This window comes from Berghia stephanieae, chromosome 1 (genome assembly GCF_034508935.2).
Source record: "Berghia stephanieae isolate SIO BIC M18660-M18661 chromosome 1, UCSD_Bste_1.3, whole genome shotgun sequence".
NCBI classification, from domain to species: domain Eukaryota; kingdom Metazoa; phylum Mollusca; class Gastropoda; order Nudibranchia; family Aeolidiidae; genus Berghia; species Berghia stephanieae.
Genome location: NC_088360.1, coordinates 51473894 through 51486393, shown reverse-complemented (window position 1 = coordinate 51486393; position 12500 = coordinate 51473894). Strand labels below are relative to the sequence as shown.

Genomic DNA, 12500 nt, shown 5'->3' with positions numbered 1-12500 from the left:
TATATAATTATTCGGAACTTACTGTGAATACCGGTGACATGACTCCTGTCAATATTATAAATTTTCTAATATTATTATATCAGAATGTGAATATCAAGATATATCACCTATAGGTTATTCTGATACGCCAAAGTTTTTAAATTTTATTTTTAAAGATGCAAAGATTTTCATACCATTCTCTGTCTTTAAATGTTTACCAAGTGTCAACGAATGTGTCTGAAAGTGTTGCTGGAAAGTGAATTATGGATGGGCATTATCTTACAAACTTCAAAAAGAAAGAAAGAAAAAAAAAAAAAAAAAAAAAAAAAAAAAAAAAAAAAAAAAAAGAAAAGAAAAATAAGCAATTTAACATTTATTTTGAAACCCTAAATTCCTGTCGTTTGTTTACCCGTGATTCAAATGAAACCGGTCTATCTCCATTGATTACATTTAAACGTTATTTGATTAGAAAAAGTACACAATGTAGCCGAGTGTGCGTGGATTTAGAAGATCGATGACACATAGAGGATGTTTTGATTTGCAATCATAGAACTCTCCCAGTCAACGTGATCGGAAACTCGAAAGTCGATGACAAGTGTTTTTGTTTACATTCTTGCTCAAGACACCGGATCAAGGTTGCTATTAGGAAAACATTACAAAGTACCTATTTACTCATTAACTGAGGGGAAAAAATAGAGTTCAAGTGAGTCTTTGTGCTGCTTGATTGGTTATCATTCTATGACCAATGAGTCGAGGACTTGACTTGCTTGACGTCTCAGTTCTCCGCGTGGAGAATAGGACAAAGTGCGGCTATAATGTGGTCTAGTGGTATGGCATTCGCCTTCGGAGCTGCACATACGAGATGGAAGTCGGTTTAGACGAATTCAATCCCTCATGGGGGCGGGGACGTACACTCCTCTAAGCTTGGTGAGAAGTTGCCAGGCTTTGATACCAGTAAGAGGAGACACTGGGTGGCTGCGAATCGGCATCGGTCGAGGAGCTGCCTAACAGCAAGTGCGCTTCATCAGTAGGGACTTTCCACCTGTCCAACATGTACCCGCTGTGGGCAAGATTCTGAGACGGCAGAGCATCTAGTCGAACGGTGTGTTGTGACGATGCTACCAGGTGGGTTTGCGACAGTGCACGAATGCGGACCGGACTTTGCTGATTGGGTCGATCGTCATAACATAGTAGTGTGAGAACCATAAGAGGCTGCTGCCTTCGGGTCGGAAGGTCCAGGGATCGAGTCCCACTCTCAGTGGCGCGTAGTTGAGTCCTTGGAAAAGACTCTTTACTCACATTCTCTCACCGTATTCAGGACTAAAACGAATACAACAGCATTGCCTCTGTCCGAAAAATAGAACCAAGTACAATTTGTCTCTAGACAATTCTGTCTTCAGCTGTGATAATGGCCTCCACATAGACACAATCTTCTGGAGTTCGTTTCAATGAATCTGCTTTATGTCTCTGTGTTTTCCCTGTCGTAGTTTCCATTTAGGTCACCACGTCAAGGTGGAGAGTAGTACCGAGAATAATAAATTATCATCTCAAGGTCACCAGTGATTGCGCCGCCAAAGACCCAATCTTCTAGCGTTGACTTCAGTAGTTCTGCTTTGTGTCTCATTAGGGTCTCTTCGTTGTTGTTGTTTTCCACTGGGTACCCACCAGCACCAGGTCGTTGGTCTCTAACACCATGGCCACTCATGGGAGGCTATTGTTTTCATGTCACAGTTAATACCTCATCATTGTGACAATTTTTGGAGCAAGCACTGGTGTGGTATAAAAATCTGAAAAGGTGAGTATGAAACAGTACCACAGCGGAATTGGGTACTCTCATGAAGAATATAAGCATTAAAATCTCCCATCTATCGGGTAACCCAGACCGGTAATCAAGACGAGGCGTGGCCTTCGTTAACATGGCCTGAAAATATCCTAAAAATCACTTCACAATACAAGGCGATGATTCCTGTTACGTATTGTCACTATAATAAAAGTTGGTTTCAACAATAAGCTTTATTAAATGTCCGAGTGTATGTAATATTCTAAATACAATTATCAAACAAGAATAAATTCAGGTTAAGGTGAGTACTTTAATAAAACAGTAACAACATGTTATCAATAGATAGAATGAAGTTGACGTCACTCGGGTCTTTGTTATTGTTTTTTGCCATCCACGTTTATGAGTAATTCTCACTTAACTAGCCAAGCGCATACAATCTGTCGGTAAGTAAGTAGTAAGCCACGCAGTCTGGATGACGCTTGCTGAGAAATGTATCTCAGCCATGGATTTTTAAAAATTCGATGAGAACAGCTGCAGTGTCCATCCATGTTGTCAATTGTTTCCATTGGTCACGGTCTTGGGCCAGAGTTTTGAAGCTGTCAAGATATTGTTGTGACTTTAGTAAGGAGGGCACCGCAGTTTTTCTTAGTTCTTCAGGGATTAATTCGGCATCATCTGAATTCAGAAATTTCTGATGTGTTGAGAGATCCTGATTAAGGGTAGTTACTATTGATGTTGATGAACTCCCTACATATTTTTTTGCCATAAAGGAAATAGTCTGTCATTTCAGTTTGGGCTGGGATGTTATCATCTCGACCTAAGATATGACCAAATAGATTCCACCGATGTTCTTTTATAACTGTACTCAGGCGTTGGACTCTGTTTTTTTCATAGAGATCAGTATTTGTAATTGTCTCTGGCCAATATTCCAATTACGCGACGCAATTGTATGCGGTGATATGAATCAAGACTTTTTAAGTTCTTTTTTCGTTATCCATACAAGAGTAGGAACCATAACTGATTATAATAATATTATTAGATATAAAGTAGTAAGGTTGGAGCGGAAATAAGGAGAGGATGAGTACAATAAACCTTCCATTGTCAGGTTTGACACAGGTAGACACTAGCATAGATAACACAGAGTCTGTGGGTACTAGGGAGAGCAGTCATGATTAATTACTATTATCGAGAGGTTGGATAGGTACTACAGAGTAGGTGCCACAATTACGACCCCCAAAATAAAGTGAAAAGTGATCTATCGTTCTCGATGCTCAATGTAAAAAAAATTATGATCCTAATGGCTGAGTCATTGAATCCAACTTTTGAAGCTGTCAAGATCTTGTTGTGACTTTAGTACGGAGGGCACAGAAGTTTTTCTTAGTTCTTCAGGGATTATTTCGGCACCATCTGAATTCAGAGGTGATCGGCCCCTTGAATTATGACGTCATTTTTTGGTCAATGTCAGGCTATGAATTTACGAAGGATGCGGTCGAGGCAGGGGAAGTTTTTGGGATAGGTTTTTTTAAATAGTATTTTTCTCTCTGTTTTGTCTGGCACTGGTAGCTGTAATAGATATCGGGGGTTGGATGAAAAGATTAATTAAACATTTAACTAATGTGCAACTGTACATTATGGGGAATGACAAAATAAGACGAAGATCAATGGGACACCTTCAATCGTAAACAACTTAGAAACTAAAAACTAAAACTAAAATTCTCTTTATTCATATTATAGGGGAAATCTGTCTATGGTTTATTCTAAGAGGAGACTGGAATAACCCAGGTGTCAGACGCAGTGTAGCGCCGCAAGTGATTTGCTGAAGGCCACAGAACGTCGCGCGTATTCGAGCTAGGTACCATTCGGGTACGAAGCAAAGACGGTTCTGCTGAGCCACGCTGCACCTCAAGATATCGTACCCTACAACTGGGTCAGAATTTTCATTATAAATTGGTATTTGCTCTTTGAGGTGACTGAGGATTCAACGCAAGTTTTATAAGATGCTGGAGTTTGACAGGGCTCTGTTGACAATTATAATTACTTGATACAACATTGGGTATGGGTTGGTAGTCTTTCTAGCAGAGCAATCTACCAATTTACCAATTACTGCTGGGTTGACAGAGATCAGAATTCCCCTTCCGCCGACCCTCTCCCCCTCCGACTCTGTCTGGGTTCAAATCCTTTACATTTGCTTTTGAGTCAAATACTCTACCAGTTGAGCTATCAGGACACTAAACGTTAGATCCTACCCAACGTATAATTATTTGCAGGTCTGATGGCCTAAATTTTGCTCGCTTATCAGACCTGCTAATATGTGCACCATTTCTACCTCACTATTTCTATTTACATCACGCATAAGCAAATTATGATGAACAGCAGACCAAACTACTATCCAATCAATAGAAGAAATATATCTTACAATAAAGACAGTATCATATTATTATTATTATTATGTATTATCTTAACAAATACCATTGGTATGTCTAAGGTAGAACCGCTCTCGAAGTGTGCACGCTAGTATAATATAGTGCTAAACCGCTGTCCTCTGACGTAACACATTATTTTGTTTTTCAATTTTGGCCAGGGAACTTTTACTCCGATTATCGATCCATTAAAAATGTCTAGTTACTTGGCAAAAATTCGCCTGTTTGAAGTTTCAGGTTTGAGATTTTTTTAATAAGGTTGGAAATCGATTATTGAAGACACCCCCCCCCCCCACAAAAAAAAAACAACAACAACAAAAAACAAAACAAAACAAAACAAAAAACAAAACAAAACAAAACAAAACAAAACAAAACAAAACAAAAACAAAAACAACAAAAAACAACAAAAAACACCCCCCTCCCCCCAAAAAAAACCAAACAAACTTGAGCTTTTATATAGCGCAATATTCACTAAACGTGCTCAAAGCGCTTTACAAAGGGCCCCTGACCAACAGCAACATGTAACCTGTAGAACGAGACATGACGCCTGTTAGGCGATGTTACAATTTTTTTTACAGAGACAACGCTGTTGACGGCCAGGTACTCATTTTACACCTGAATACGGTGAGAGAATGTGAGTAAAGAGCCTTTTACAAGGACTCAACTCTGCGCCGAGCGAGGCTCGAACCCAGGGCCTTCCTAACCGAAAGCGAGTATCATACCAGAAGACCATATAGCCACACAAGTAAACGTTTTCTGGCCAAACTGAGAAAAAAAAATTGTTTTGTTAGCGTAGAGAGATGCCATGTTTTTATGAGATAGTAACTGGCGAGATAATGACATAGTCAAACGTTAGTATATAATTTAGCCACAATCATTGATCTAAATGCAATACCGTTTAGAACAAAGGGACGACTTTCAATAACAGCATGACTGCGCGGTGACTGAATATTTTGGTTATGGACCTTTGTTAGATGAAAATGACAAGTCAAAAGTTGGCAAAAACATGAAATACAGCAAGCATTTCTTGTTCGTCCAGATTACACTGGTACTTCCTGAAAATGGAATACTATATGACAATCTTTGTCCCCCCTTTCCCCTGCTTTCCAATTTGTTTCATTGTTTTTTTTCTTCGATACTCTCTATCCATTTTATTCTCATTCCCCTCGTAGTAATAGATTAATGGGTTAGATAATATTTGTCTTACCCATTATGATCACTCATCTTTCTTTCAATTGATTGATTGAAGTCGGATGGATATCAATCCTACCTATGAAACACCAGTTTTGACTGTTGGGGAATGAAAAAAAATACTGCCAACTAGAAATTACCAGGAAGGTAAACGCCTGGATTCGATGTACACTGCACACGACCACTGTGTCATCAATGTACATAATATTGTTATCATTATCACGACGTCATCATAACTACTGCTTCGACTATAACATTTCAGCATTGTTAGAAATCAATGAATAGGTGATTATAGTTCTACCAGTCTAACAGCTCGTCCTGCCATCGGCTCGCCGACGATGATATTACCTGGGTCTCAGGTGTCTAGCTAAATCAGAATGGTTGTTCTGGAACTGGGACGTTACGAAACTCCTGATATTATTTTTCTCGAGTTGTTTTCCGAAAGACAAAGAGCGGATGATTACGTTTTTAGTTGCGGATAGAATTGGCGTCCTTAATGTCAAGGGTTTCTCTCAGTTTCAAGATCAGATGTGGTGGAGGAAAGAATCGATTAGAAATTAGTCAAGCCCACATAATTGATTGCTGTTATTTCCTCCTTGGTCGAATCCAACGTTACGATGTGTCTCTTCTTGTAACTAAGACAAGCGATTTTGATCTCTGGGCAGCGTCCAGATGATTGGAAATTCTGTGGTCACGAAATCTCTGTATTCGGTGTGTGGAAAAGGCTCTTTGCATACTTTGCCTACTTCGACTCAGGCATTGACGAATTTGCTGATGCCAGTGCAAAACACGATACACCTCCTATGACAAACTGGATTAAATAAAAATTTAGTTCCATATTATGTCAGTCTAAAAGTATAGAAGTATTATGGGGGGGGGGGGGGGGGGGGGGGTATAGCTCACCTCTACGGTGAAGAGTGAAGAAAGGAGTGGGATTTAAGGTGTGTGTGTGGGGGGGGGGGGGGGGGGGGATAAATTGGTAAAGTGAATCAAATACAGCATGGCTGACGTTTGCATTATGTTAAGGTTAGTCTTCTCTCTCGTATAACTATTATAATCTCTTCTTGTCAATATTTTTTTCTTATTCACCCCCACACCTTTCCTCGTCGGCCCATTCATTATACTAGGATTGCTGGGTCTGATTAAGATCTCATAGAAAGAACATTGCAGCAAGGGATCACGAAAGAATAAAAACTGGAATAAACTTCGACTCTTTGGACCGCGTGACTCTATCTAAAGCCTACTTTTTGAAAACGATTTGAGCTGCCATATTGACTCATCCCGTAATCACTCAGCCCCATAACTCATATTATAGCAAGGCTATGGTCGGTCTCAGGTGTCTGAAAAAAGGGCGGACCTTGGGGCGGTTTGAAAAAAACTCTCCTGTGGTTTCTTTATTTTCTTTTCTTCTTCTCCCCCCCCCCTCCCCTCTGTCTCTCCTTCCCCCTTGTCCCTGTTCTTTCTTGTCGAAGACACTTTTCTTTCTTCAGATATTGATTTAATACACTGTCAGAGATTGTGCGTGCAATTATATTGAATTGAATCGTGAATTGAATAAGTGAATGAGTGATTTGTCTTGGGTAAATCTGGCGACTAGGTACAGTAAATCAGACCATAGAACTTTGTCTTGTTTTGTTTATTTATTTTTTTTAAACTTCATTTGTTTGTTATTCTCTCAGTCATCTTCAAATTTTTAGGATATTATTCAACATTCACACAACAAAATAAGGCAATCGCCTTTCGTGCCAGAAAAATTTATTCGGTTTTGCTTTAGAAAAGTCATTGTCCCTTATTTATTGGCAGTCAAAAGCTCAGTCATAATATTTGGATCACCAACTAACTACGACAACAATAGATGGTGGAGCACTCGCTTGTCACGCAAAGGTATCGGTCCTTGATACAGCTAATGCTATTTCTGACCCCTCTGTTCACCCAGCAGTGATTTCATTTGTTACGTAGTTGGGTCTGTTAGATTTAGGGGAAATTACTATGCGATTAACTTGCGACGACATGTCAAAGAGTAAAAGCATTTTTATGTTCTTTACTGTCCATTCAACTTTTAACGATACAGAAACTGGGATAAACTCCAGATACATGGGCCTTTATCATTACCTACCATATAGAAGTTTCAGGCTTTTATCGCTCTGTTGAACCACTATGTTTGGCTGGCAAGACAAGGATATCATGCAATCGTTAACACACACACTCACACACACACACACACATACACACATTTATTTATGTGTAATGATAACCGTTTTCATGCTTACAGACCGATTGTGGCTAGAACTCTTTGCCTCTTTGGAAAGATAATAATGGAAATCTGAAAGTCAAATTATAGTAAGAAAATAAAGAAAAAAAAAAAGAAAAAGAAACCCAAGCAAAACATGAAACTACCCATCAAACAAAACCAAAAGACAGGATAGTACCATCAACATTTTATACCAATGGAGCAACAAATTAAGGAAAAGAGAAAATCTGGCAGCCCAGAAAGAATGTCCCAAATAGGCACTCTACAGATGACCGCCATAGAAAAAAGGGAATGAAATTTTTAAAAAAAATGAATAAACAATAAAAAACAAAACAAAAAACCCTGAACCCCCCCCCCCCCTCCCCCTACCCCCAACAAACAACAAAGAAAACAAAAACATAACCCAAAAGACTAATTATATTGATGCAAATTTTTTTCAAACATTGCATTTATTTGTTTATAATATCACCCTGTATTAGCCATTTCATCCTACAGGTAATTAAAACAATGCGTTTATTGTATAATTAAACGAAAAATACTATGGTGAATGTGATCGGATTAGATAGTGAATGTTTGAATTAGTCGACCTGCTGGCTCTGGACTTCCATTGAGTTGTTTGTTTCTTTTAAATAATAATAATAGTAAAAACTTTGAATCCTTTCTTCCAGATCCCATTATCTATGCAATTCCATAACTTGGCCGTACGTTTTCTGCGCACACACCGCATACAAACAAGGCATGGTCTACTCTGTTGACTAATCCAGAGGAAACACTCGGCCAATCTTTTTTCTTTTCTTTCTTTCTCCCTTCTCATTCTCTCACCACCGTCCGCCCCCCCCCCCCCCCCCTCTCTCTCTCTCTCTCTCTCTCACTCACACACACACACACACACACACACACACTGTCCTCCCCTCCCTCCCCCACCCCCAACCCTCGACCTTTACATTACTGCACTACTCTTTTACATACCTACCCAACCCTCACCACCCCAACTCTCTCAATCCTTGGTCCCAATGCGTTTTTCAATTTTATTATTTATGATCTTTTAAAAAACAAGTGACTCCCCCACCCCTCGCTTCCACTATTATAATATACTATAACCTACCCGACAACTCTCATCCCCATCCCCTAACGTGGCCTCGCTAAGTTTGCTAGCCATGCGCGATGGCCAATGACGCGGGTGTAAGCTCCACCCCACTGGCCGTCTCAGCCAGTCGCAGGTCGCGTTGCTTACCGTTGTTCGGCTCACCGCAGCTGACCCGGTACTACTGGCCTAGTTTGCTCGTCGTTCCATTGATTGATGGCAGACCTGACCTCGTTAGGTCAGACTACACCGTCCAACTGAGGCCACGCATGAGAAGGAAAAATAAAAAATAATAAAAGATAGGGAAAAATGAAAAAGGGGGAAAAGGTTGTAATAGTATATGAACTTATTGTTGGCTTATTGAATGTCTTTATGACGTGTTATCTATGTTGAGTACCTGTTAAAATTTTACTCTGTCGGTCAGTGAGGGGTGATGGTGTGTGGTTAATTTCTTTACAGTGTTTTTAAAATTTCAATTCTTATAAATGGAATAATTTTATCATTTTTTCTGTTTTATCTAAGGATGGTCATATTATATCGTTTTTATTATTTTTTTATCTTTTTAATTTCCTAACATTGTACTTTTCCGATGTTGACAATAGGTCACAAGTGAACCGTTCATGTCAACTTATTTCATGATTACATTGTGTCAGTAAACTTATAATGTCCAAAATCGATCAGCTTTTATTTAATGGTTTCTTTTTTTTTTTTCTAAATACGTTTCGAGTTTTAAAAGAATACATCACTGCTGTTGAGTTTTGTAAATCTTTCGATAAATATTCATTTGATTGATAAAAATTGCTTTCATGTCAATTGTACTTTTTAAAATTCAGACAAGATAAGGCAGCAAAAACTACCAAATGAACAAAGTAGCTCATGCGAGACGTTAAGTTCAGTAAGGCCGACATACATGAGCTGCGCACCCCTTTGAAAAAAAGTAGGTTGCTCCGCGGATGGGGTCACTGGATTGCAGCACAAAGTGTGGGCAACTGACTTGATTGACCGCCTGTGGAGAAGAGGCGTGTCAAAGTGTCGACTACACAACATACCGGTGGGCGATCACACAACACATTAGGCCATTACTAAAAATAAATTTAAAAAAGTCGCTCTCGTAACAGTCAAAAACACCTTATCGAAGTGAGGCAAGCTGCTGGGCAAGTTATAGCCACGCTTGGCAAACGCCGGCCACGCCGACCAACGTTCCCGACCCAGTAAACCTAAAAGTAAGAGAGGCCGCACGTCACCAGTGGTCGAATGAGAGCCGTCAAAACAGGATCTGTGTTGTTTAAAAAAAAAAGAAAAGAAAAAGTTGGTGTGTTCTATGACGGCATTAGTTCAGTAGGTCTGGTCTGTGTGTTGAGTGGCCATGATTGGTGAAAGGTCAACTGTGTAGCAACACCTCTAGGTTCTGACACAATCACGCAGACCAATCGGGAAACAAAACGCGTGCAGTAACGGTCATCCGACCTGCCCACGGACGACAGTGGTCACCTGATGTTGGTCACGCTCCTCCTTTGATTGACCTGACTGACCACTGGTTATCAAGTTTATGTGAGGACACCTAATTTCATTGGATATTCGTTTGTCAATCAAGATTTGTGTATTCATTCGTTGGACTAAAAAGTGGACCTGACAACTGGACTGACAACTGATTGGATCTTATCTTGAATGGACTGTCGCCATCTTTGCTTTTGTTCTTCGTCAATTCGTGATTAGGTAATCTTACCTAATCTAAATGAGTTTATCTTTGTGAGTAAAGGGAATAAAATGTCTCGCCGCAAACAAGGCCGACCCCAACAAAGGAAAACGCTGGATACACGTGAGTTTGTTTATCTTTCTGAATTCACTCATCATTATTAGAGATGATTGTCTTAGTCTTGTGTGATTTGTTTACAAACAAACCTCAAAGTTAAAGATCGATTGTAAAGAAATTGTGTTCCCTGTGTGTGTTTATGAATTTGTTATGTGGTGTTATTTATTTGACTTTGAGGTCACTCCACTCTGGACACTATACTTTATCAACTTGTCGGATATTCCGTGTTTTATTTTTATTTAAGTTTCGATATTTATTTTTTACTTTTTTTTTTTTTTTAGCAAACTCTAGGAAAGGTCAACTCTCTGCACTCATTCTTTGTTTCCCTACAAATTATGATAGGTTTGGCTTAGACAATCCCTTCAATCATACCACAGACTCTAATATTCTTTGTCCAACACCCTCACGGTTTGCATATTTTGTTTTAAATAAACTTTGATCACTCGCCTCTGATGCTTTTCCATCCATTCAGTATTCTAGTTAACCGAGAAATCTATTTTAAAAATCACAATTGTGGCTCTCAACGAGAAAAAAAAACAAGCACACATTTCAAGCTCAAGCGGATAGTGCAGTAGGTTAGGTAGACTGGTCTGGGAGGCTAAAGCGAACCCGCTTCCTTGTATGGTCAGAGAGTCATTAGACACGTCATGGGTTGCGTGTGTGTTGTCAAGAAAAACAAAGCAATGTGTGATTTTGATATGTCCATTGTGTCAGGTTTTGAAGTGAAAACGTTGCCTGCTGCTAATAGAATTAGTAATGAGGTCTCATTGGTCATTATGATCTTGTTTTAATTGAAATATGAAGTTAGATACTTTGACTAAGTTTCCGTCAGAACACATACGAATAGTGCATGTGTGTGTTTACGTTTATGTGTGTGTGTGTGTGTGTGTGTGTGTGTGGGTGTGGATGTGCACGTGTGTGTTCTCCAATCGAGTTGGAATGTGGTTGGTTATGAGGGGTTACGAGATCGAGAGCAGTAGGTAGCAGACGTCTGGTGTAACACTGACGCAGTAAACAGAAACAGAAGTGAGAGGGGTAACACAGTGTGAGGCTACAGTGTGGTGGTATACATGTTTTGTGATAGGGTGAAAGGGTGATGGTGTAGGGGGCTAGACCTCTAGATTTCTGGAATCTGACAGCTGTTATTTTTTTTTCCTCTTCTTTCTCTCCTTTTTTTTTTTTGGTTGTTTTGTTTTAAGAAGGCCAAAGGAGATGATAGTGTTATGGTGGGGGGGGGGGAGGGAGAAGGGGAAATAGAAGTGTGTGTATGGTGTATAAAAAATGTGTGTAAGATATTTGCGATGAGATTCACATAATTCATTTTTATCCCCATCTCCACAGCAATAAATATATTATTTTTGCCTTCTTAGCCATAGGGCCCAAGGAGCTGGAGTTTATGCCAGTTTCTTTGGCATTAATCAGACAATAGCAATTGCTTGCTATTCTGGACAGGACGCTGGTATATCGCAAAGTACCTCCTGTCAGATCTAACAGATCCAGCTGCTGAATCACTGCTGGATGGACAGGTCAGAAAAATAATATTGACTTCATTGGGGATAGATCTAATTCCATTTGCGTGTGAAATGATTACACTACCAATTTAGCTAATAGGACCACCAAATAGAATTGTCATTGTAAAATATGTATCTTTTTGCTCCATTAATAACTTTTGTAGGTTTTTTCTTTTAATAATAATGAAATGAGAGGGAACAATATCCAATTTAATGAGTGAAAGGGAACGATATCCAATTTAATGAGTGAAAGTATGCATGTTAAGTAACAGGAAAGATTGAATTAAGGGATGAACAAGAGATTATTTTGAGTGAATGCTTGAATGTGGACTGAGGGATTGGATGAATGAGAGTGGATAAATAAATAAGTGAATAATTGAATGAATGCACATAAAATTTAATATTTAGGAACATTTGTATAGCTCATTTCTAACGATTAACCAATGCACGTCACCTCTCAGGCTTCCGTCT

The 12500-nt window shown here is 39.3% G+C and overlaps 1 protein-coding gene across 4 annotated transcripts in view; it reads left to right on the top strand.

The window, feature by feature from the left end:
• Positions 1-8820: 8820 nt before the first annotated feature.
• The window catches only part of LOC144977105 (BCL11 transcription factor A-like), a 138181-nt gene continuing 134501 nt past the window's right edge, over positions 8821-12500 (top strand). The window contains exons 1-2 of one of the 4 annotated variants that reach the window (XM_078921934.1): positions 8821-9032; positions 9539-10524. In XM_078921934.1, the coding sequence (XP_078778060.1) occupies positions 10473-10524 (52 nt within the window). In that variant the 5' untranslated portion in view covers positions 8821-9032; positions 9539-10472. Of the gene's footprint in view, positions 10525-12500 lie in introns of all 4 variants that reach the window. The other 3 variants (XM_078921914.1, XM_078921924.1, XM_078921904.1) reach the window with 3 other exon arrangements.